This window comes from Diabrotica virgifera, chromosome 3 (genome assembly GCF_917563875.1).
Source record: "Diabrotica virgifera virgifera chromosome 3, PGI_DIABVI_V3a".
NCBI classification, from domain to species: domain Eukaryota; kingdom Metazoa; phylum Arthropoda; class Insecta; order Coleoptera; family Chrysomelidae; genus Diabrotica; species Diabrotica virgifera.
In genome coordinates this window covers 139,261,913-139,289,842 of record NC_065445.1, presented here as the reverse complement: position 1 = coordinate 139,289,842, position 27,930 = coordinate 139,261,913, and the positions used below count along the sequence as shown (strand labels likewise).

The 27,930-nt window shown below is 34.3% G+C and overlaps 1 protein-coding gene across 1 annotated transcript in view; it reads right to left on the bottom strand.

Annotated features, from left to right (window-relative positions):
• LOC114338609 (phospholipid-transporting ATPase ABCA3-like) overlaps positions 1 to 27,930 on the bottom strand; it is a 351,819-nt gene that overhangs the window by 14,204 nt on the left and 309,685 nt on the right. The window contains exons 23-25 of the mRNA XM_050645554.1: positions 17,223 to 17,591; positions 15,317 to 15,408; positions 2,012 to 2,247 (exon numbers count right to left, since the gene is read on the bottom strand). Coding sequence (XP_050501511.1) covers positions 2,012 to 2,247; positions 15,317 to 15,408; positions 17,223 to 17,591 — 697 coding nt within the window. The remainder of the gene's footprint in view (positions 1 to 2,011; positions 2,248 to 15,316; positions 15,409 to 17,222; positions 17,592 to 27,930) is intronic.

Genomic DNA, 27,930 nt, shown 5'->3' with positions numbered 1-27,930 from the left:
ATCGTAGAGGGTGCTGTAAAGGTATAATGTTTGTGCAAATTTTTAAGGAAAAATAAAAGTATCATTCTTTAAAATGGCATTAAGGAGATTCCTTAATTATTACAAACAAATTAGCTGTGAATTAAAAAAAAACATATGGCTAACTTTGTCCCAAATGAGCCCAGGCTAAATTTTTCTATTTTATACTTCGTGTTAAAATACTATCTTTTCGAATATATAAAAAGATTGCTTTTACGAACAACATTTTCAAAGTTATTCTAAATGTTTATAAACTACAAAATTTTAAAAATTTGGCATTAGGATTTTTGACTATACTAATTATTTTTTTATCTTTTTTAATACATTTTGATACTATCGCTCTTCTACTTTCATTTGGCATAATCATAATTGCTCTATCTTTATTATTTTCTGTTTTATCTTATTATCTTTGCAAAATAAAGGTCTCTGGGATAAACAAATAGAATGACTCTATACAGGGTGTCCAGAAACTCTACCGACAAACGAAGACAGGAGATTCCTCAGGTAAATTTAAGATAATTTAACCCAATTCACTTAGTCCGAAAATGCTTCTTAAGGGAGCTAGAGCTCTTTGAAGATGGCGTCTTGTAATTAGTTTTTCTTAAATACCTCCAGAACGCTTCTATTTAGAAAAACAAAAATTGGCACGCGTATTTATCTTCAAGACATAAATCTAATCCATACATTGCAAATTTCTAGTACCGATCATAGGCGTCCGTTTTGGGTAGGGCAACGGTTATTTTAGCGCATAACTTTTTTATCTTTAACTTTTATGCATTTCTGATACTGAATTATTAAATTGTGAAGTATTCTAGTACTAAAAGGTACTCTTGTTTTAAATCGGTAGGACACACCGTTTTCTAGAAAAATCGATTTGAAAATTTTTCACTTTCTGAATTACAAAAAAAAAAATTTCAAAAAAAAACTGTTTAAAAAGACGAAAACTGGTACATTTATTTATATTCCAGAGATAAATCGATTTCATTAATTGCGAATTTCTAGTACTGGTCATAGGCGTCCGTTTTGGGTAGGTCAACAGTTATTTTATAGCATAATGTTTTTGCCTTGAATTTTCGAGCATTTTTGACATTAGATTATTAAATTATGAGGTATTCGAGTACTAAAAGTTACTCTTACTTTATGTTGGTAAAATACTTCGTTTTTTGTTGAAAAGTTCTTTCAATTTTTTTTCAAATTCCAAAAACGAAAAACTTTCAAATCGATTTTTCTAGAAAACGGTGCATCCTACCGATTTAAAGCAAGAGTACCTTTTAGTACTAGAATACCTCACAATTTAATAATCCGGTGTCAAAAATGCATAAAAGTTAAGGACAAAAAAGTTATACGATAAAATACCCGTTGCTCTACCCAAAACGGACGCCTATGACCGGTACTAGAAATTTGCAATCGATGGAATCGATTCATCTCTGAAAAATAAATATGCATATCAATTTTCGTTTTTCTAAATAGAAGCCTTCTGGAGGTATTTAAGAAAAACTAATTTCATGACGCCATCTTCAAAGAGCTCTAGCTCCCTTCAGAAGCATTTTCGAACTAGGTGAATTGGGTTAAATTGTCTTAAAATTATCTGAGGAATCTCCTGTCTTCGTTTGTCGGTAGAGTTTCTGGACACCCTGTATATAAATAAACTAATAAACTAATATATAAACTTTATAAATAAACTAATTAATGGATTGGTCTCAAATTTTGAGGGTTTGTTAAGTGCCCAATATCCAACTTTGGGTGAAACGCTAAAGTTCTAAGGAAGTTTTAGTAAAAGTTATTACCAAATAACGATTTTCACTGATTTTGCAGTTTGCGTAGCAACAAATTAACTTTTTAACTTTCAATCATCGGAATAATCGAAAAAATTTTAATTTTAATCGAAACAGGTAGGTTTTCTTCCTATAGGTCTATAAAAGTTTTTTGTGTAGCCATTTTCTCTGGCGCGCAGTGTATAAAAAAACTAAAAATTAGTTCAATAAAAACTTACCATTTTCTAAACTCCTAAAACATCTAGAAATAGATCGAACGCTATCTTGTGGCACACTGAATATGAGCCTATCGCCGAATGTGTCCTCTAACACTGCATTGGGAAATAGAGCGAACACAAAATTCTTTAGAGCTCTAAACTTTTCTGTATCATCAGCTCCTTCACTTGTCAATTTAATTTCTAAAGTATATCCTGCTCCGTACAAATTTTTAAGATGTTGAGTCGATCCCAAGCATCTAAAATATCCAAGGAAAGTAATTATGTGAATGAATATGGGTCTGGCTATGGTAGATTAGAATAGACCTGGGGCATTTAGCACAAAAAAACACCGGAATAAATCGATTTTTAAATACAGCATCTAGAGACGTATAACTGTTTGCATTGTGTTCAGAATGAGGTCAGGAAAAAAATCGACTATATAAAATGGGTGGACATGCATAATTGCATTTTAAAGCGCATAACATGCATCCAAAATGCATACACTCCGTCTAATATACTTACCGTTGCACGTCATCCTCGTCATAGCCTGTGACGTCACATGATACCAACACGAAATATTTAGGCGGTAGGTATGTTCTTTTTTAGAATCATTTTGTGGAATATTTCTATTAATGTACATTTAAAGACAAATACTTTAACTTGTTTCAATTAATTTTTATAAGTGGAATATAAAGCGTTTTTATAAAGCACACTTGTTCGGATGACACTATAACTGCGAGCGAACAAAGGTGACATATTGGCATAAATTGGTAACATTTATTTGACAGTTGCGGTGTTGACACTTCATATTTGTTATTATTCTTTACCATAGGTATTTGTTTTATTATATTTACTGTTTTATTATTTACTTTAACCTTCCGATGACCAACCTTTTTTTGTTACACGGATGACCAAGGGGGAAAAATGACCCCAGGTAAAAAATGTCAAAAATGACAATTAACAAAAAAGTGAAGTTTTTTTTATGGCATGGACTTTATGTCATTCAGCCAGTCACAACATGAGTATTAGTGTCATGTGTAGTGTGTATGTTGAGCAAGTGTCTTGTTACTTTGCAAAGTCGACGTCTTTGGCGTAAAACTACTTGGAATTACACATAATAGACGGTATTTTACTAAACATCAACTTCAGAATATATTTTTTATTCGAAAAATATAGGGGCGTAAAATATTCTCCCGATAGGGGCTTCACGACCTTGACGTTGGTTCGGGGGCTTAAGCTGACTGTTCAGATAGGGCTGTAGTCTGGCGCAGGAAGTGGATCAAGTATGTGTGTACGAATGCATGGGATCTCCCTAATAAGGAGCTCTCCGATGAAAGAAGGCACCCCCTATAAACGGGCTAGGCCTGGTGCATGGTAAGTATGAAAGGATGTGATACAACCTCGCTAGACCGGTTCCTGTCACGACTTAGCTCTCTGGAGGATCTGGGAATCTTTCCTAGGTACTCGAGAGACTAGGAATGTATGAATCAGCGACCAAGAAGTAGCCCGCCCTAAGTTAACCCACCCATGCCTGGTTGTACCACTACCCTGACGTAAATTTAAGTAGAAGACCCTCTTGTCTTCACTGCCACATCTCCATTCTACGGCACTGTTCACATCGCCAATATATAGTCATCCGATCCGATATTATCTACCAGTTGTATCTATCCTACACTCCGAGTACAACCAGAAAATGCTATCCCTCCTTCATCCTTTTTCCCACTAAACCTACACCCCCAACACACAAGGTAAAGGTGTAATTGTACCGTGCCCAGGCCTGCATGGCAGTTGTGTGTCTAGATTAAACTGTCTCAAACGGTCGACTGGGGGAACCAGGCCACACCCCCTTTCATTTAAGGCCTTGTACCGGCACAGGGAGCGCTGCTGGTATGGACAGTTTATTTCTCCCATACTCGTGGGATCAATATGGAACCATGCAAAAATTTAAAAGATTTAACCCTAGGGGTCTCGCAGGAGGACCCAACAAACAATCAAACTTCCACTGAGACTGTTCGGCAGAATCTGGAAGAAAATAAACCCATCACATCGGGTAATAAAAATACTGAGGACGCAATGCGGACTTCTTTAAAAGATGCTGAGGATGAGGTTTCTCGGCCAAAAATATCTGGGGCACAGAGAAGAAAGCTTCGGAAAATGAGAGAACAGGAAATTGACACTTCTAAGGTCAAATTACCTCCTAGACCTCAAAATAAGACTCCTGGAAATGCCGAAATCACACAAGCTGTCAAGCGGACTGTGTCTGATAGAAGCACTCCTGAGGAGAAATTAACAAAAAAGAGCAGAACTGCTGCTGCCTCTTTCAAAGAGCTCAGCAGCAACTGCAAAGCTGCTCTTACGGGAATGAAGACGGCAATAATTCCCAAAGAATGCCCTGACATATCTGTAACGGAAAAAAACATTGGAGTAATAAAGGAAGCCCTAATTAAACTTATCGATGAGGTTCCTTGCGCACCTCGTTACGAAGATAATCGGCTCATGGATGGATACTACGGGTTGATATGTGCTGACGAGGAGTCCTTTAAGATCACAAAGGATTTCTTGGAAGAAAAAACGGAGTGGAAGGTCATTAAGACTGAGGAACTCCCAAAATCGAAGCGTGTACTGATGTACCTTCCAGATACTAAAAATGAGGATTTGAAAGTGCCACTGGCACGAATTGGAAAACAAATCCTGAACTAAGGACCAGTCGTTGGGCAATTCTGAGTTCCAAACCAGCAGCTGACGGAGGACTGCATGTGAGTCTCCGAATTGATAAGGAGTCAGAGGCTCAGCTCGAAAGGCTTTAATGGAAACCTTATTAACTTCTACAGCGAGCAAGTATTATACCGTTGGAAGAGGCTAAAGCAAGACAGGTAGGGAACATTGGGGAACCAAAACCTGCAACGATTACTTCCGAACTGCAGGAGGCCGAAGGGGAATCTATGCAGGTGGAAGAAATTACAAGAGGGCCTGTTAGAGACCCCAAAAATGAATAAACTGCAAAATTAAGATAACAGCACAAAAAAACAGCTTCGGCACTTTTGTGCCAGGAAGTAGCTGAGAAGAATATTGATATGGTGCTTATTCAAGAACCGTGGATAAATGAAGGTAAGATACGGGGATTAAATGTTAAGGGATGGGAACTAATTTTGGGAGTACCTGACAATAAAATCAGAACTTGTATCTTTTGTAGATCTGACCTTAACCTGGTACCAGTTATGGAGCTCTGTAGGGGAGACATGACAGCTGCCAGAATTAAACTGAATTGCAACGGGTTGGTTACAGAGTTGATTGTTGCGTCTCTTTACCTTCCTATTGACACTAAAGAACAACTTCCAGGGACTAACCTAGAGAACCTTGTAGAATACACCAATGATAAATATACAGAACTTATCATTGGAGTCGACTCCAACGCTCACCACATCATTTGGGGGAGCAGAGATACAAACAATAGAGGTAAGTTACTTTTTGAATACTTTTGCACTACTGAACTTGATCTTCCGAACAGGGGTAATAAGCCCACTTTCAGGACATCAAGGGCAGAATCACTAATCGACCTAAGCCTATGCTCTATGAGGATTGGGGACATAATATCTGATTGGCATGTGTCGGATGCGTTATCCTTATCGGATCATGCATACATATGCTTTGAGATAAACTCATTCAAACCGAAACCAAGGTTCTATAGAGACTCTAAGGTGACCGATTGGAATCCTTTAAGAGGGATCTTGGAACAGGGGTACGGAATTATCCTAAAAGGCCAAAAAACAACGTTGAGGTTAAGATGGCAGTAGATTGGTTGCAGCATGCAATAGTCGTCTCATATGAGGAAAACTGCCCGCTAAAAGAAAGTCGACCTCCCAGGCAAGTAACGTGGTGGAATAAGGAGCTGTCCGATCTCAAAAGAGAAACAAGACGGCTCTTCAATTGGGCGAAGAAATCAGGTGATTGGGAAGCATATAAGGCTAAACTGAAAACCTATAATAAGAAAATCCAATCCGCTAAGGAAAGATCCTGGAGAGAATTCTGTGAAAACATTGAAAGTGTACCTGAAAGCGCCAGGGTTAACAGAATCCTCAAAAGAGATAACATTAACAAACCCAAGTCAATGAAATTGCCCAATGGGAAGTATACGGAGACAGAGAAGGAGGCTGTAGAGCATCTTTTAAGTGTTCACTTTCCAGGGTCGACGCAATTGACTGCTAATAACAATCATCAAGCAAACAATAGCCCAACCAAAAGGGACTGGCTGACCTCTGACGAGATCTTTGGTTCTCACAAGGTCAGATGGGCTATTGAAACTTTTGAACCTTATAAAACTGCGGGACCAGATGGTATATTTCCTAAGCTACTCCAGGAGGGTCTGGAAATAATCATGGGTCCACTGATTACAATATTTAGAGCTAGCCATGCTCTGGGATACATTCCCAAAGCTTGGAGAAGGGCAAGGGTGGCGTTTATTCCCAAACCAGGAAAACAGATTACACCTTAGCAAAATCCTACAGGCCTATAAGTCTGACCTCATTCATGTTAAAAACCATGGAAAAAATCTTGAATGAACACATCAAGAAAAACAATTTAAATGAAAATCCACTGCACCAACGGCAATGGGCGTATCAGCCAGGGAAATCAGGTGAAGCCGCCCTGCACAATCTAGTGTCGGAACTCGAAAGAGTCTGTATCAGAAAGAAGTCGCCCTTGCTGCATTTTTAGATATAGAAGGTGCATTTGATAATACCTCAATCGAGTCTATACAAAGCGCACTGGTGAGGAAGAAAATCAACAACACAACATACAAGTGGATTATTCAGATGCTTCAGAGCAGAATAATATCCACAGATACGCATGAAGATACCATAAATCTGAGGGCAACTAAGGGATGCCCTCAAGGTGGTGTATTGTCACCGTCATTATGGAACATATTTGTCGATGATCTGATTCATGGGCTAAGCGCCCAAGGAATCTGGGTCCAGGGTTTCGCAGATGAAATCGTAATAGTAACTAAGGGAAAATTTCCCAGCACTGTTGCGTATCAGATGCGATATGCCCTTCACTACATAGAGAACTGGTGTCTGAAAGAGAACCTCTCCGTGAACCCTTTTAAAACTAAACTGGTAGCCTTTACAAATAAGAGAAAGCTTACTGGACTGAGTGAGCTGAAATTATTTAAAGAGGTACTGGAAAGAACCAATGAGGTTAAGTATCTAGGGGTAACACTGGATTCGAAACTCAATTGGAATACTCATATTACCAATATAACCAATAAGGCTAAGCGACTCTTCTGGAACTGCAGACGAGTTGTAGGTAAAACCTGGGGATTGAAACCAAAGGTGATATGTTGGTTGTACACATCAGTGACACGACCGACAGTTACTTATGGGGCAGTACTCTAGTGGAGAAAGACGGCTTTGCAATCTTGTGTGACCACTCTCACCACCCTACAAAGACAAGCGCTTGTAAATATAACAGGAGCCTTGAATAGTACAGGAACGGCTTCATTAGAGGCTATCACAGGTCTCCCTCCGCTGGAATTATATATTTCGGCGGTAGCCTTTATGACCATCCTGAGGCTCAAAGCAAACAATACTTGGAGACCAAATTATGTATTGAATAGCCACACAAACATTACTGGGACTATACTTGAGGAATCCATCTTTATGATGAACTCAGATATGATGACACCAGAACTAATCTTCACTGAGAAGATTAACACAATTATACCATCTAGAGAACAAAAAGTCCCAAACATTAATGGGGACTTAATATGGTTCACTGATGGATCTAAAACTGGCCATGGTACTGGATCAGGAGTCTTTGGACAAACATGTAACTATAATAAATCTTACAGCCTAGGTCAACATTCAACGGTGTTCCAGGCTGAAGTTTTTGCTTTGGTGGTCTGCATTGATGAAATCATTGATGAAGACCCTAAAGCTAAGAGAATCAACATTTACACAGATAGCCAATCGGCTATTCTGACTGTAAAGAACCCTCTCACCAAATCAAAACTGGTGAGAAACTGCAAAGATTTCCTCAATAACCTAGCAAAAGACAATAAAGTGTCTTTAATATGGGTGCCGGGTCATGAAGGGGTGCATGGGAACGAACGATCAGATATGTTAGCGAAACAAGGCTCGAGAGAAACTTTTGAAGGCCCAGAACCTTTCTGTGGCATCACTAAAGACGCTATGAAAAACGAGGTTCAGAAATGGCTGATAAAGAATCATCAAAATAAATGGAGAACCACTCAAGGGCAAATCCAGACTAAAAAAATAATCAAGAATATTGATAAAAACTCTCGAACAGTTTGATGAACCTCAATAAACGAGAGATCAAAACGGTCACTGAAATGGTGACTGGACATTGCCGTTTAAGAAATCACCTATACAAACTAGGTAAGGTGAATGAACCATGGTGCAGAAAGTGCGAAATGGAAGAAGAAACTGCCATGCACATACTATGCCATTGCAGTGTGCTAGGTGATGTAAGGCAGGACTTCACTGGTCAAATAAGGTTAGAACCAGAAGAGATCCTAAAACTAGCAATAAGAAAACTGTTGGCCTTCGTTGAGGCCACAGAACTTATTAAAGTTTAAGGAGAAGAACAGGTTTTGGTACAAAGGTCTTATGACCAAGTGCCAGAGGCTAACGAGTCTCGCCTGAGTTAAGAAGAAGAAGAAGAGGAGGGAATTTTTTATTTCAAAATATGAGGATATATAGAATGATATTAAAGTCAAACAAAAAAAATAATGAGTTAAAAATTGAAAATACTTTTGAATTTATTAAAGAAAAACATACGCTGGGGTCACAATTTCCCCTGCTTGGTCATCCGAAGGTTAACGTAGGATTATAACTTAATTCTTGTTTTCTATTTCTAAAGTTTTTATTTATTTACATTCAATATTAATTTGTTTTGTTGTATAATCCACGTTTGCAATAATTATGTGATCTATTTGATTAAAATGGATTCAGGATTTTTTTGGCAACTATGTCAACTTAGATCTCTGACGTAGATGATGACGTGCAACAATAAGTATATTAGACGAACTGTATACATGTCAAAATAATCATATTTAGGTCCAAATTTTGTTACTCGGGGTTTTGGGGGTCGCTGAACACGATTACGCCATCAGAACCGGCCTGGTGCCCACGGTCACTGATAAGGCACGTCATCTTCTGGAGTTTCGGGGGTTTTCGGCATTAAATTGATACAAATAGATTACTCGGGCGGTTTTTGGGGTCGCTAAAAACGAATACGCCATCAGGACTATAGTATCCTCCTCTATTTGTAGTAGTTATTATGTTATGTTATATATAGTTATGTCAGTTCATATTTATTAGTTGTCAAAATATATTTATCGAAATGTCCTACTTATTCAATCTGCAGATATAATAAATTGGCGACGGGGTAAATCATTGAATAACCAGACTTTAAAAATACATATTAAACATGGATCCAGATCAATTCAAACAATTTATGATGGTAAACCAGGAAATTTTAGATCAACTTCAGAAAAGTTTGGCAAGTACTTCAAATTCGACTATTAATCATTTTATACCTTTATTCGAAAATTTTAATGAACAAAAAGAAAAATTCACAATGTACATAGAACGTTTCGAAAACTACCTTAAAATCAAACACGTTTTCGATGACAAGAAATTTGCTTTAGACTTACTATTGAATTCTATTGGCTCTGCAACTTTTTCAATGCTTTCAATGCAAAATTCGAGATTTTGATTACAACACCATTGTAAAGAAACTTGATAATCGCCTGAATCCAAAGAAAAATATTCTTGTGTTGCAGCATAAATTTCTTTCCTTATATCAACAAGAAAATCAGTCAATTTCCGAATATACTACTGCTCTAAAGCAAGCTACTTTTGAATGTGAATTTATCTCTACGTGCAAATGTCAGGAAAACATTTCTGAACATTTTTTACGAGCTCAGTTTATTCGAGGCATCAAAGATAACTTAATTAGAGAACGTCTGCTGGAATCCAATGAAAAACATTTGAAAAATTAGAAGAAAAGGCTTTAATCTTAGAATCTTCAATTATCGACAGTAAAGAATTTTCATCACGTAACAATTCTTTAAATATCAACCAAATCAATCAATCTAGACAGAGACCAAATTCAGCGTCTTATAATAGGAAGCGTTCCCAGTCTAGATCAAGAATCAATTTTCAAGAGTTGGGGATAGACAATCGATTTTTACGATGTGGTCAGCAACATCTTGTTAAAAACTGTAAAATCAATCCTAAACGACTTCTTTGCAAAGGTTGTAAAAAAAATGGTCACGTCATTTTAGTCTGTATTTCAACGCTTTTAGCAAACAAAGATAAAACTAACTCGACCCATCATCTAATTAATGAATATCAACCATCAACCAGCGAAACAAAACCAGAGGATACTTTTGGCATTAATAAAATTGTAGATATTGATGAAAATCAATCTTACACGGATGCTCAAAAGTTTTATGTGACAGTCCTTATTAAAAACAAACCGGCAACATTTGAAGTTGATTCTGGAGCAGGATTTACACTCATCTCAGAATCAAAATTTAAAGAACTAGATCTTGATTTACCACTTCAAAAATCCGATATTGCCTTTAGATCATATACAAAAAACGTATTTTATCCCTTAGGGAAAGCAAAAACATCAATACAATATCAAAATAAAATTTCAACAGAAGAATTTTACGTAGTTCCTGATGAATTAGACTCCTTATTAGGACGTGTGTGGATAAGACATTTAAACATTAACCTTCAAGACATCGATAGCTCAACAGGAATCAGACAAATCAAAAATATACCGGCTAATGAAGAAGAATTTGTTCAAAAATATTCAGATATATTTGAAGAATCAATTGGACTTGTATCAAATTTTAAAGTAAATTTGCAACTGCGTAAGAATGCTAAGTCAGTCTATTTTAAAGAACGAGATGTACCGTATGCACTTAGGGAGAAAGTTGAGAAAGAACTTGACAACTTAGAAGCTCAAGGAATTATATCGAAAGTCAACCATAGTGATTGGGGTTCACCACTGGTTGCTATTCCAAAAGCTGATGGAGGTGTGAGACTTTGTGTAGATTACAAAATTGGTGTTAATGAGAGAATTGTGTCCGCAAACTATCCAATCAGAAAAATCGAAGATATATTGAACAGCTTAAAAGATTCACGATATTTTTGTCGATTGGATCTGTTCAAAGCATATCTTCATCTAGCAGTAGACGAAGAGAGCAGTATTATCCAAACTATATCAACACATCGAGGAACATATCGAATGCATCGACTGTCTTTTGGAATTAAAACTGCCCCTTCAGAGTTCAATCGAATTATTGATCAAATTCTATCCGGTCTATCAAAAACTCACTCATACTTTGATGACATAATTGTTCATGGATCCAGTAAACAAGAATGTCGACAAAATCTTGACGCATGCCTTCAACGACTAAAAATGTTCAATCTTCACCTTAATCGCAAAAAGTGTGTTTTTTTCGAAACCAGTACAGAATATCTTGGTCATCTTATCAAGCACAATGAAATTTTAAAGTCTCCAAAAAAGATTCAAGCTATTCTCGACATGCCACGACCTATAGATGTGGATGGAGTTCGAAGGTTTCTTGGTATGGTAATGTATTATACCCGATTCATTCCTAATGCTTCAACTAAAACGTACCCTCTACGGAAACTTTTACAGAAAAGAGAAAAATTTATTTGGAATAATTCATGTGAAACAGTTTTCAACAAATTAAAAGAGGAAATTGCGAGTGATCAAGTTTTAATTCCATATGATCCAAGTTTGCCCGTAGTATTAGCTTGTGATGCAAGTCCAACCGGTGTTGCAGGGGTACTATCTCATGTTATTGAAGGAATCGAAAGGCCTATCGCATTTGCTTCAAGATCTCTTACCAAATGTGAACAAAATTATAGTCAGACAGAGAAGCACTTGCAATTATGTTTTCAGTAAATCACTTTTTCATGTATCTTTTTGGGCGTAAGTTTAAACTCATCACTGATAAGAGCCCTCTAACGAGAATTTTTCATCAAAATTCAAAATTACCTTCAATGACTTCTGCTAGACTACTTCGATATGCATCATTTTTATCAGGATTTGATTACGAAGTCGAATACAGAAAATCTTCTGATCACGTTAACGTCGACTGTTTTTCTAGAGCTTCTATCAATCAACCTTCATCTTCTTTAGAAAAAATTCTCAACGAAGAAATTAGATCTATCTGTCATGAGTCAATAAAAGAAATTTCAACATACGATCTAACCTATCAAAATATCAAAGATGCCACAGACAAAGATCCCATTTTATCAAGAATTAAAGCTGATTTAAAATCACAAAATCAAAATGAACATGATTTCACTTTAGAAGACGAGATCCTTTTTAAAGGTCAGAGAATTGTTATTCCAACTCAACTCCAACGACTGGTCCTATCAGAACTCCACAGAACTCACATAGGCATTACAAAGATGAAACAACTTGCAAGAAAATATTGCTATTGGAAAAACATAGACAAAGACATTGAAATTATGGTCGTCATGTCAACCTTGTGCTGAAATTCGAAAATCACCTTCAAAAGCTCCACTACACCACTGGGATATTCCAACAGAAAATTGGGACTCCATATTGATTATGCGGGTCAATTCCAAGGTTTTTATTTTTTTGTTGTGGTTGACGCTAAATCACGATGGGCTGAAATCAAAGTTCTTAGGGATGCGCCAACATCAGAAAAAACCATCGATCTTCTGTTAGAGATATGTTCTACTCACGGATATCCTCAAGTTATGGTGTCAGACAACGCTACAATTTTTGTAAGTGATCAATTTAAAAAAATTTCAAAAACTCATGGTATTTTTCAAAAGTTTATTGCTCCTGGCCATCCTGCTACAAACGGCTTAGCTGAACGAAACGTTCAAACCCTAAAAATGAGACTAAAAGCTATGTCTACTGATCGTTTACCCATGAGTAAGAAAGTACAAGAAATTCTTTTAAAATATAGAGCGACACCACTTTCCTGTGGAAAATCACCAGCTGAAATGTACCTGAACAGATGTTTAAGAATCAAACTCGACGCACTACGTCCACCAAAACTTAGCAGATCCGAAAATCAACCCAATGGTGCAAGACAATTAAATTTGGGGGAGAGAGTACAATTACGGTATTACCATGGTAACCAGGAACTTTGGAAATTTGGTACAATTGTTAAAAAGTATGCATTGTTACATTACCAAGTCCAACTTGATGATGGCTATTGTTTAAAACGTCACATTGACCAAATTCGTAAAACCATGGTACCTAAAAAGAATGCAACCTTTGTAAACGAACCAGAAGTAATTCATTATCAGCCACAGTATCAAGAACCCCCCCCCGCATCTTCTGCCATCTATCCAACCTCCAGTCCATTTACATCCAAATCTTATCAACGAAAATGTAGATCCAATGATAGAACCTGATCATCTTGATAATGAACTGGTACCCATTAATGAACCTGCTGCGGTACCCATTAATGAACCTGCTGTTGAAGAAGGTAATGATCTTCCACAGTTAAGAAGATCTGAACGGATTCGACTTTTCAAATCAAGACTTTAGATTTAGGTTTTAAATTCTTTTCTATTTTTTGAAGTTCAAAATAGCGTGGGAGAATATAGTATCCTCCTCTATTTGTAGTAGTTATTATGTTATGTTATATATAGTTATGTCAGTCCATATTTATTAGTTGTCAAAATATATTTATCGAAATGTCCTACTTATTCAATCTGCAGATATAATAAGGACCAATACACGGAGAACTTGGTATCTGGGGTGACGTCATCTTCTGGAGTTTCGAGAGATTTCAGCACTAAATTGATACAAACAGATTGCACGAAGGGTTTTGGGGGGTTACAGAACACGATCACGTCATCAGAACTGATCTCCGGAGCAGCTGGTGCCCAAGATCAATGCTAAGTCACGTCATCATCTGGAGTTTTGAAGGGTTTCTGCCTTGAATGCATATAAGTAGATTAATAATTAGGAGGTTTTTCTGGTCTCTGAATACGAATTCTCCATCAGAACCGACTATCGGACCATCTGGTACCCAAGTTCACTGCTAAGGTATATTATCTTTTGGAGTTAGTAAGGTTTTGGGCACCCGGTGCAACGGGTTTCGGTCTGATGGCGTGTTCTTGTTCAGCGGCCCCAAAAACCTCCTAGTTGCTTGCATCAATTGAGTGCCGAAAACCCTAGAAATTTCAGATAACGTGCCTTAGCAGTGAAACTGGGTATCAGGTGCTCCAGTTGTCTGTTCTAATGGCGTATTTCATCTTCAGCTACCCCAAAAACAACCTAGTAACAAAATTTGGCCCTTAATCCCTTAATACACTTATTTTGACATAGTTGACATGGTTTTGACATTATTTTATGCTAAAATGTACCTACGCATTTCCACCAATTTTTCTATAATAGACTTTTTTCCTGACATCGTCTTTTAACACAATGCAAACATTTGTAAATCTCTAGGTGCTGTACTTAACAACCGATTTATTTTGTGCTAAATGCCCTGGTCTAGAAGGTCATTGTTAGAGACTGTTTGTGCTTTTATAATAAGAAGATTTCTTTTTAAAGCAGACAACCACTCAATTCAAGTCTAATATTATCAACAAATCATTTAGTAAAATTAAACTTAAATTATAATTCGCCTGCTACAGAAATCTACATATAAACATTATTTAATTTATTTGTTACCATTTTAATTTTTTATTATTATTTTTATTTTTTCTTGACAATTTCCTTGTAAATGCATATTTTGTTTTATTTTTTCACACATTAACGTTTTTGTTAGTTTTTTTCCACCTGTAAAACGATTTTTACGGGGTAATTAGTCACGATTAAGACTAAGTGAAAGCTTAGTCTCAAGCAAAACCTTAATCTGTTAATGACTAAGCTTTTGATAGTTTTGTGCTTATGTCGCTTTTGTGTGATATGACCCTATTTACAACATCTTTGGAAGATTCTCCTATATACCTGTATAACGCCCATATTTTGTCACAATTTGAGCATAGTATTTCATACACTATTTTCATTTCCATTTCAAAAGTATCGCAGGAGAATGGAATGTCAAAGTAGGAACAAATCACAACGGAAAGGAAAATGTAATGGGAAACTATGGTACAGGAGATAGGAATGATGATGGCATGAGATTGATAATTGTTTGTTTCTCTTGTGTGAGTTCATCAATTCCACTGTTATATTCCTTTTTAAGAGTGAAGCGTCCGAAATTACGAGATCAGTGATCAAAGTGATCTAATTTATAAAAAAAATCATAAAGATACCAACCTTAGCTCTCCTTTAACCATAATTCCAATTCTAGAACATAAGGCGTCAGCTTCTTCCATAGAGTGAGTAGTAAGAATTGCTCCCCTTGAACCCTTAAAAATAAATAATATAATTAGGAGACAATGATTAACCGAAAACGTCCGAAAATATAACGCAAACATAAATATTAACAAACAAAAGTGTATTTTCTAATAATTTGTCTAAACGGAGTTCTATGGAGTAAAGAATTATCAAAGGAAAGAAAATGGAACATACACTAAGCATCAAAAGTAACGCACCATCTTAAAAATGGGACATTTTTGATTTCTTGTATTTCCTAAACCGGTTGTCCGATTTTAGTGATTTTTTTAGTATAATATGATAGCTTTGGTCTTCAGGAATATTGACGTAATAATATTATTGCTAAAAAGGTAAGTGTCACTGTAAACCGGGTGTAACAATGATAATGTGTTTTTTCCTCAAAGTTTGGAATACCCTGTGGAATATTCATGAGGAATAGTATTCTCTAGGGAATAGCCTAGAGTATATAAAATATTAAACTGTAGCCCGACTGTAGCCATAGGCTACAGTAGGCCATTGTATGTCAAAAAATGTGCAATAGCTACTTCTTAAAACCTACCAAATTTCATTTGCATATCTCAACCAGTTTTAGAGCAATAAATATATTGTCAGTTTGTAAGAAAAAATTCAACATCCCGTACCTCAGAAACAAGGCATTTGCGGACATATGTTTATAAAGCAAACGGTCATTATTTGTTCATGCAGAATTTTCCCTTAATGTTTGTCGCACTTATTTATAAACACTCTGTATTGATGAATAACATTGCTAGTTGTTACAGTAACTAACTTTTTTATTATCCAACATACGCGAATAAATCAAAAAGCAAAATGTTAAAAAAGCCCAAAGCTATAGTTAAGTTTTAATTTCAATATTTTATATACGCCAGAATATTCCACAGGGTATTCCAAACTGAGGAAAAAACACACTATCATTGTTACACCCGGTATACAATGACATTTACCTGTTTGGCAATAATATTATTACATCAATATTCTTAAAGAATAAAGCTATAATATACTAAAAAAATCGCTCAAATCGGACAACAGGTTTAGGAAATACGAGACATCAAATATGTCCCATTTTTAAGGTGGGGCGTTAATTTTTACGCTTAGTGTATATGAGACAATGTTTAAAACTAGCCTACTTAATGGAGTCGAGACATGGAGAATAACCGAGAAATATAAGAAAAAAGTCGAAGCCATGGAAATGGATGCCATCAGAGGATCGATGAGAATATCGAGAGCCGAAAGAATAAGGAATGAAATAATAAAACAACAAATGGGTGTAGCGGGCACTATAGTTAAGGATATTGAACTAAAACAGCTCACATGGTATGGACATGTGAGCCGAATTGCCTAAAAATTGCTTTCTGTTATAGTCTAAGAGCTGGGAGCGGATTTTGCTCGTGATAAGTAATATGGACAAAGGACAAACTATGTTAGACGACCGACACACTCCCAAAAAAAACGCTTATTTCTCGAGATATTGACCACGGAGAGGTGAATGGCCAATTTTAGACATACTGTATGTTTTTGATGATGATGAAAACTAAAATGAGGTTTATTTTAAATTTTATGTGGGGGAACATTGTCAAAATCTCAATTGTACCCTAAAAATAAAAAAATAAATAAAATCACGTTTTTCCGTTTACGTCGCTACAACCCTGTTCGATTTTAATATTTTTGTCTGAAATTTTCACAGTATATAAGTCTTACATTTCTGAAGGTAACGATACCGTTACCTACTCGGCACGACTAGGTAAAAATTATTATTAGTTTTTATGGCACGTAATATAAAACTAAAAAAGAAAATAAGAAAAAGCATAGTAAAAATAAAATATCTCACCCTAAAATTAGTTAAAATAGTATCCCACAAAAATCTTTTACTTTGCGGATCCATTCCAGTGCTGGGTTCGTCAAGAAGAACTATTTTTGGATTGCCTATCATAGCCATTGCATAACTCAGCTTTCTCTTGGTACCACCAGAACAGTCTTTAGTGTGCTTGTCTTTATGTTCTTCAATTTGCAGACCCGTTAAATAAAAATTAACTGTATCTTCAACAACATCATTGGGAACACCTCTTATATGAGAATATAATTCTAAATGTTCTTTAACTGTTAGGTTATTCCATTGTGCATCATGTTGTGGACAGTAGCCCAAAAACTGATATACGGCGTTAACACTGGAGACTATGTTTTGTCCAGCAATCTGTACCTAAATAAAAATTATACTGATTTATTTATATCTACTACTAGTATTTTTTTTACAACTTAAAATAATCTGCTATGCAGACGAAGCAATACTAATCTCTCAAAGTGAAGATGATTTACAACGTATGCTGCACCAATTTAATATAACCGCTAGAAAATCTGACATGTTAATTTCCACAAAAAAGGCTAAATTAAGGGTACAGGGGAAAAACAAGAAATGTCACTTTTTCATAAATTTTGGTTTTTCTCGCCATGTGGTAGCAGAAATTGAGTACAATCGACTAGCCTATCGATTCACGGCAATAACCAGAAAGATCAGTCTATATAAATTTTCTAAAAATTTGTGTCCAGGCGAAGAACCAGGATTATCCGCACGCCACTGAACAAAAATAAGGAATGTTATTAGTTTTTTGGTGCATTATTTAATTAATAAGTTAACATAGATTTTTATTATATTAAGATTATAGAATAAGGATTGCCAGAATTCTGTAAGAATCTCCTAAGTATCTTTTAGAAATCATAAGAATTACACCTTTATTAGGACTGTCAAACTAACGTCAGAACGTGTATGTATCGATCTGTAAATTGGTGCCGTTTGTAATTATTACTGTAAATACTAGTTATTAATAGTTATTTTCCTAACAAGTGCAGAAAGTCATTCTTTTCCGCACGCGACTGCAGTTTGCCGAACGACGCGAAGCGGGAGTTCGGCAAGCAGTCGAGTGCGGAAAAGAGACTTTCTGCAAGAGTTAGGCCTTTCGCACACACAGCTACTAAAAAGAAACTAAACTAGTTGGTAACTAGAATTATCAACTGGTTATCAACTATGGCTCGCACACTACGCTACTGAAAATTAATAAAACTAGTCACTTCTTGACTGTACTTTCTACTGAGTAGCTTTATTAGGCCGTGTTTAAGTTTATACAGAGAGAGTCTGTAATTTGGAATAAATTCAATATCTCAAATACTAATTGTTTTTTTGAAAAATGCTCAGACACGTCGATTAGTATTTCAAATTGTCCTTTTTGATATGTAATTATAATGTATACAGGGTGTTCCAATTTAGAGATATGACGTCATCGTTGATTTTCTTAAATAGCAACACTGCCATTTTGATAGCTATTTTGATAGGGTGTGTAAAGTTATACACAACTGCAAAATATCAAATTTTTATTCTCTACCATTTACAAGATAATAGAAAATAACAAAGTTATATCTGTAATTTGGAATAAATTCAATAATTAAAATAATAATTGTTTTTTTGAAAAATGCTCAAATCCGTCGATAAGTATTGTAAACTGTCTTTTTTGACATACAATAATAATGTATACAGGGTGTCCCAATTTAGAGATATGACGTCATCGTTGATTATCTTAAATGGCAATACTGTCATTTTGATAGTTATTTTGATATGGTGTGTAAAGTTATACACAACTGCTAAATTTCAAATTTTGTTCCCTATCATTTACAAGAAAATAAAAAAGAACAAAGTTATGAAAAACAAGTAATCAAATAATAATTGAATTTAATTATTCCAATTAAGCAAATACTGATAATGTTGGCCCTCAATTATTAAAGAGCTAGTGAACCCTCCGACTAACGGTCGTCCTGTAAGGCTAGAAATTTTTCTAGATAATTCATAGCACACCAAGGCTAAAAACCATGACCTGGCAGGCCTCAGTGGTGCACGTGTATCTACCAGGTGAATCGAAAAGTGTAAATTTAGGGGGTAAAATATACTTTCTCCTGTAAGGTTTAAATTTAAGTATGTGTTTGAGTAAGTCATTCAGAAGAAATGTGTACAATGACAGGCGATCCTGAAGAGCATAAGACCTTTTCAGGCGAGGGGAAAGATTAGTCGTTTTTCCTAAAATTATTCTTTTTGCATCGAACAAATTTTTTTTAGGTTTTTTGAATCATTCCAAACAGAAAACGTCTTTAGTGATTTTTCTCTTAAGTTAATATTGTTTGTTATATAAGCAATTGAAAATTTTGAAAATTGCGAAATCGGCCATTTTTAACCCTAAATCGGACATTTATCTAAAAATTTCAATGTTGCCAAGATACGTAGATATTCTTTAAACATTGATTGATGAAATCCCGAAGAGTTTTTTGCAATAAAATATCGAAAACCCCTTTGTTTTTTTAATTGGTAATCAAGCAGGTGCGACACTGTAGTATAAGTGAGGACGTTTCGAGTTTGCATAAATTAATTATCTCGAGAATGGGCAAATTTCAAGCGAAATCCTCAGACAGGTCGATTTTTATTTTTAAATCAGGACTTTTTGGCATATATATAATACTAGTGACGTCATCCATCTGAGCGTGATGACGTAATCGATGATTTTTTTAAATGACAGTAGGGGTTGTGTGATAGCTCATTTCAAAGGTTATTGAATGTTCTATTCACTAGTATAAACATTAACATAATTATTTATACAGGGTGTACAAAAATTTTTTTTATTAAATTAACTTTTATTAAATTTGACAAATAGAAGAAAAAATTTTTTTGTACACCCTGTATAAATAATTATGTTAATGTTTATACTAGTGAATAGAACATTCAATAACCTTTGAAATGAGCTATCACACAACCCCTACTGTCATTTAAAAAAATCATCGATTACGTCATCACGCCCAGATGGATGACGTCACTAGTATTATACAGGGTGTCCAGAAACTCTACAGATAAACGAAGACAGGAGATTCCTCAGATAATTTTAAGACAATTTAACCCAATTCACTTAGTCCGAAAATGCTTCTTAAGGGAGCTAGAGATCTTTGAAGATGGCGTCATGAAATTAGTTTTTCTTAAATACCTCCAGAACGCTTCCATTTAGAAAAACGAAAATTGGTATGCGTATTTATTTTTCAGAGATGAATCGATTCCATCCATTGCAAATTTCTAGTACCGGTCATAGGCGTCCGTTTTGGGTAGAGCAACGGGTATTTTATCGCATAACTTTTTTGTCCTTAACTCTTATGCATTTTTGACACCGGATTATTAAATTGTGCGGTATTCTAGTACTAAAAGATACTCTTGCTTTAAGTCGGTAGGACACACCGTTTCCTAGAAAAATCGATTTTAAAGATTTTCGTTTTTGGAATTTGGAAAAAAAATTGAAAGAACTTTTCAACAAAAAACGAAGTATTTTACCAACATAAAGTAAGAGTAACTTTTAGTACTCGAATACCTCATAATTTAACAATCTAGTGTCAAAAATGCTCAAAAATTCAAGACAAAAAGTTATGCTATAAAATAACTGTTGACCTACCCAAAACGGACGCCTATGACAAGTACTAGAAATTCGCAATTAATGAAATCGATTTATCTCTGGAATATAAATAAATGTACCAGTTTTCGTCTTTCTAAACATTTTTTTTTGAAATTCTTTTTTAATTCAAAAAGCGAAAAATTTTCAAATCGATTTTTCTAGAAAACGGTGTGTCCTACCGATTTAAAACAAGAGTACCTTTTAGTACTAGAATACTTTACAATTTAATAATTCACTGTCAGAAATGCATAAAAGTTAAAGATAAAAAAGTTATGCGATAAAATAACCGTTACCCTACCCAAAACGGACGCCTATGATCGGTACTAGAAATTTGCAATGGATGGATTAGATTTATATCTTGAAGATAAATACGCGTACGCGTTTTTGTTTTTATAAATAGAAGCGTTCTGGAGGTATTTAAGAAAATCTAATTACAAGACGCCATTTCCAAAGAGCTCTAGCTCCCTTAGCAAGCATTTTCGGACTAAGTGAATTGGGTTAAATTGTCTTAAAATTATCTGAGGAATCTCCTGTCTTCGTTTGTCGGTAGAGTTTCTGGACACCCTGTATATATGCCAAAAAGTCCTAATTCAAAAATAAAAATCGACCTGTCTGAGGATTTCTCTTGAAATTTGCCCATTCTCGAGATAATGAATTTATGCAAACTCAAACGTCCTCACTTATACTACAGTGTCGCACACGCTTAATTAGCAATTAAAAAAACAAAGGCGTTTTCGATATTTTATTGCAAAAAACTCTTCGGGATTTCATCAATCAATGTTTAAAGAATATCTACGTACCTTGGCAACATTGAAATTTTTAGATAAATGTCCGATTTAGGGTTAAAAATGGCCGATCTCTCAATTTTCAAAATTTTCAATCGCTCATATAACAAAAACTATTCACTCAAGAGAATGTTTGAAATGATTTATTAAAAAACCTAAAAAAAATTTGTTCGATGCAAAAAGAATAATTTTAGGAAAAACCCATAATCTTTTCCCTCGCCTGGCAAGGTCTTATGCTCTTCAGAATCGCCTGTCATTGTATACATTTCTTCTAAATGACTTACTCAAACACATACTTAAATTTAAACCTTACAGGAGAAAGTTTATTTTACCCCCTAAATTTGCACTTTTCGATTCACCTGGTAGATACACGTGCACCGCTGAGGCCTGCCAGGTCATGGTTTTTAGCCTTGGTGTGCTATGAAATATCACTAGAAAAATGTTTAGCCTTACAGGACGACCGTTAGTCGGAGGGTTCACTAGCTCTTCGACTATATTGTCAAATTGTCAATGGGCAACGTTATGAGCATTTCCTTATTTGAAATAATTAAATTAAATTATTATTTGATTACTTGTTTTTCATAACTTTGTTATTTTTTATTATATTGTAAATGATAGGGAACAAAAATTTGAAATTTTGCAGTTGTGTATAACTTTACACACCCTATCAAAATAACTATCAAAATGACAGTGTTGTCATTTAAGAAACTCAACAATGACGTCATATCTCTAAATTGGGACACCCTGTGTATATTATTATGGTATGCCAAAAATGACAATTTGAAATACTAATCGACGGGTCTGAGCATTTTTCAAAAAAACAATTAATATTTTAATTATTGAAATTTATTTCAAATTACAGACATAACTTTGTTATTTTCTATTATCTTGTAAACGGTAGAGAATAAAAATTTGATATTTTGCAGTTGTGTATAACTTTACACACCCTATCAAAGTAGCTATCAAAATGACAGTGTTGCCATTTAAGAAAATCAACGATGACGTCATATCTCTAAATTGGGACACCCTGTATACATTATTATTGTATGTCAAAAAGGACAATTTGAAATACTAATCGACGGGTCTGAGCATTTTTCAAAAAAACAATTAGTATTTGAGATACTGAATTTATTCCAAATTACAGACTCTCTGTATATATTTTCTGAAGCTATTTTCTTGTGGAATTTTTGTAATTAACTAGTTTTTGATGGGAAATAAGCCACAATTTTACTAAAAAATGATTTTATTAACGTTTCGACGTCCAAATCGGATGCCGTTGTCAAAATACAAAAAATATTAATGAATTAAACAAAAATGTTGTTGTTTAGTAAAAAATTTTTCTAATAATTTATTTGATCTGACTCATTTATATCGGCAATTCAGACATATATTATACATTTTAAAGTAGAAGACTTTAAAATGATATTGTTGTTATTATTTATTGTCACCGTGGCATGTAGTTGTATTTTTAAAGACAGATCACATATTATGATTTTTTTGTGACGGATATTCTTGAGTTGAGGTTGATTTCATGTAATCGAATGAACTATCTTTCAGTAAAGTCGTCCCAGGAATGCAACTCGTAAATATTGGCAATATCATTTTAAAGTATTCTACTTTAAAATGTATTATATATGTCTGAATTGCCGATATAAATGAGCCGGATTACATAAATTATTAGAAGAATTTTTTACTAAGCAACAACATTTTTTTTAATTAATATTTTTTGTATTTTGACAACGGCATCCGATTTGGACGTCGAAACGTTAATAAAATCATTTTTTTAGTAAAATTATGGCTTATTCCCATCAAAACTGGTTAATTAAGTTTATATAGGCACGTATGTTTTCCACTTCTTGCACTAATTTTATATTAAATGAATCTTCCACCAATTTCGCGTGTAAAACATCACAAAAGGCTAGAAACTAGTCCCCAAGCGACCTGCATGCCCAGTCCGCCGTCGACTGATCACTCCCGCATTATAGACCGGCTGCTATCTAGTAGCGCTGTGTGCGGACACTCATTTAAAATACATGGGCGGTGACTAGTAAGTAACTGATTGGTAACTAAAGTTACCTACCGGTTTCTTTTTAGTAGCTGTGTGTGCGGATGGCCTTAGGAACAATATTTTTTCTAAGAGTCTTTATACTCTGGGCTAATTAGCAAAATACAAGGAAAAGTTATTTACCAGCAATTTTATTACTGGAATCGAATCTTATTATTGTATGTATTAATAATATAGATATGCAAAGTCCGCAGATAGTGTGCTACTTTTTTTAAAAACAAAATGGCGCCCGAAAACCGTGTTTTTTTCAATTTTTGCTATATAACTCCAAAGATTTTAACTTTAGACCAAAAATACCCAAATAAAAATTCACCGCAATTAAATTCTGCATAGAGACGTGTTTTTTTCGATTTACTTCGACGAAAACTTTCCCCGGAAAAAGCGTTTTCCAACAAAATCTTTAATTTTCAACTAAACTTTTAGATAAGTAGTTGTTAATCAATAATTAAATAACTTGGTAAAGTAAAGCCCTTTCCGTATATATTATAATTCCAGAAGTCTATGGAAATTGAATGAACAGTTTAGCAACAATTAAAATGTTAATTAAAAATTGACGGTCGCTATAATAACGACAATAATTATGATGCATAAGAATAACTATGATTTTTTCATAAAAAGACGCTATACCTATCTAATTTACTTTACAGAATTGAAATTGGACTATTTAAGCGGCCTCAGGAATATTTTAAAATTATAAACAATTTTTTGGTTTATAAACAAATAGAATATCTCAGGAAATATTAAACTAAATTAAATTGTGAAAACGGTATTCGAAAAACAACGGCAGGACGCTTCCTATAAAAGAAAAACCGTTTAATTATGATGAGTGGTTCCTGAGATACAATCGGTCAAAATTGACCGGAATTTACGGCAAAGATATAAACAATAGGATCATAATTTTCAAACCATCACCTTTTTATTTTTGTCCTCTTTCTTCACACCAATTTTCATATCTTTAAAATCCTCATAACATATATTATTATAATAAAAACTATCGATAATACGTGTGAAAATTGCCAAAAATAGCAAAATTCCAATCAAAAATTAGGTTGGACAAAATGTAACCCTCAAAGTTCAAAATCGGTATACGTTAACAAAATGCATTTTCTCGGCTTCCCATGTAGCAATTTCCTTCATTCTTTTTTTGGTCCCTAATAACTCGAGTAGAGCCATCGAACTAACGCATTATTAAATGTCAAACTTGCTTTTGTTTTGTTATAATAGATTAATTTATTTATAAGAACAGAAAATTACATATTTTTTTCAGTTGTAGGCTTTTTTTTAGATAAACTTACTACCAGTGTACCTTTTAAAGTTAAAAACATAAATATTCTCATTTGAAAGCTGTATAATTATTTAAACAATTTTTATTTAAACAAATTAAAATATTGTGTTATAATAAATAAATTAATTTATTATAACAAAACAAAAGCAAGTTTGACATTTAATAATGCGTTAGTTCGATGGCTCTACTCGAGTTACTTGGGAACAAAAAAATAATGAAGGAAATTGCTCCATGGAAAGCCGAGAAAATGCATTTTTTTTAACATATACCGATTTTGAACTTTGGGGGTTACATTTTCTCCAACCTAATTTTTGATTGGAATTTTGCTATTTTTGGCAATTTTGACACGTATTATCGATAGTTTTTATTATAATAATATATGCTATGAGGATTTCAAAGATATGAAAATTGGTGTGGAGAAAGAGAACAAAAATAAAAAGGTGATGGTTTGAAAATTATGATCCTATTGTTTATATCTTTGCCGTAAATTTCGGTCAACTTTGACCGGTTTTTTTTTATGGCATAGACTTGGGTGTCATTTAGCCAGTCACAACTTTTTTTGTTTTCTATTCATACATAAGGAAGGCAATGAGGTCCTTAGAGTTCCATAGCAAACTCTTCTACAGCTCTCTACTCAGTTCAAAAGCTGGCCGCTATGGACTGTCCAAGTTGCTCACCACATTTTCCATTATGTATCTTCTTCTTCTTCTTTTTCATATGTACATAATATACCAAATTATCAGGATTAATAAGTTTAGAGGTTAATTTTAGTTTCACAGATAAATTTCATTAAACAATCATATATGTTCTTGCTGTTCAGAGACAATAGATAGGATACATTGAAAGGTGGAAAAACATTACATTTTATTAAATCTTGGATTAAATTATATGTGCATGGAATATATTTTGCGCCCTGAAAGAAAGTATGATTTAAGTCACCAACCTTCTGACATTCTGTACAAAGATTTGAATCAAAAACTTAAATTCTTGCTAGATGTAGAGGGAAACATGCATGTCCAAACTTCATTCTAATTAATGTTGTTATATATCTTCGAGGTACTACATAATTTTTAAACCAATATATATTTGGAACAGAAGGTTGAATCAGTGAATACTGAGATTTGGATTGTTTACAAAGATCTCGCCATGATTGACTCCACTGATTTTTAACTCATGCTTAATAGTGTATATATACTTTGACCGGTTGTATCTCAGGAACCACTCATCAAAATTAAACGTTTTTTCTTTTAAAAGAAGCGTCCTGCCGCTGTCTTTCGAATACCGTTTTCACAATTTAATTTAGTTTAATATTTCCCGAGATATTCTATTTGTTTTTAAGCCAAAAAATTGTTTATAATTTTAAAATATTCCTGAGGCCGCTTAAATAGTCCAATTTCAATTCTGTAAAGTACATTAGATAGGTATAGTGTCTTTTTATGAAAAAATCATAGTTACTCTTATGCATCATAATTATTGTCGTTATTATAGCGACCGAAAATTTTTAATTCCATTCAATTTCCATCGACTTCTGGAATTATAATATACACGGAAAGGGCTTTTACGTTACCAAGTTATTTAATTATTGATTAACAACTACTTATCTAAAAGTTTAGTTGAAAATTAAAGATTTTGTTGAAAAAACCCGCTTTTTCCGGGGAAAGTTTTCGTCGAAGTAAATCGGAAAAAACACGTCTCTATGCAGAATTTAATTGCGGTGAATTTTTATGTGAATGTTTTTGGTGTAAAGTTAAAATCTTTGGAGTTATAGAGCAAAAATTGAAAAAAACACGATTTTCGGGCGCCATTTTGTTTATAAAAAAAGTAGCACACTATCTGCGGACTTTGCATATCTATATTATTAATATATACAATCATAAGATTCGATTCCAGCAATAAAATTGCTGGTAAATAACTTTTCCCAAAAATGGCCTATTCTCCGATAATCAGCCCAGACTATTAAAAAATTACCAAATCTTAATCAATTAATTTAATTAATATGAAAATACATACACAAATTAATTCTTTGACAAAGTTTTCAAAACCAAACTTTCAATATAATTAGTTAGCATGACGACGATCTTGGTTTCTAAGACGATGATTCAAAACGACTGTTATTGTCTACCGATTTGACGTTTGTGGATTTGACTTTCGAATATTATGTCAAAATAATTTTATTTCATCGAATTGTCGCGTTAATTTCAATAAAACAGGAACACAATAAGATATATTTGAAATAAATTAGTAAATAATATTTAAATATTAGTTTATTGCATGTATTATAATTACTTTAAGGCCATATTAACATATCTAAATTAAAACGCGTGCGGAAAAGTAAAAACCGCGTGCGGAAAAGTAACACGCGTGCGGAAAAGTGAAACTTTCTAAACTAAAATGCGTGCGCGAAAGTACACATTTTTGCACGCTCGTAGAAAAAATTAGTTTTCGCTCAAATAGTGACTAATAACAATTGTGTTACGTGCTAATCATCAAGAACAAGCTGTAACTTCAGTCAGTAAGAGATGTTTTGCTTAATAATCTTCCAACTTAAACACATTCAGTGTCAAACTATCAATAGTTTTTCACTGTTGCTATCCCGTCGCCGTCCCAAGGGACACCATAGTTAGGCAACCAGTATTGCAGTGATGTATTCAAGGTTATCACTTATTTCCAGACATGCAAACCGTAATACATATAAAAAAATTCAAGTTACTTTTGACTACATGAGTAACAATTTAAATCAATGTTCCCCCACTGTTAGCATCACCATGTCTGGACCCAATTCTTCCAGTAATCTTACTAGTTCATATGCAATTGCTACTATGACTAAACAACGTCCGAAGTATCCCAAGAAGACCGAAGCAATTTCATAATTAGTTGTACGTCTCTATAGTATCCAATGATTGTATATTCAATTTTTTTTTCTTCAAAAATTT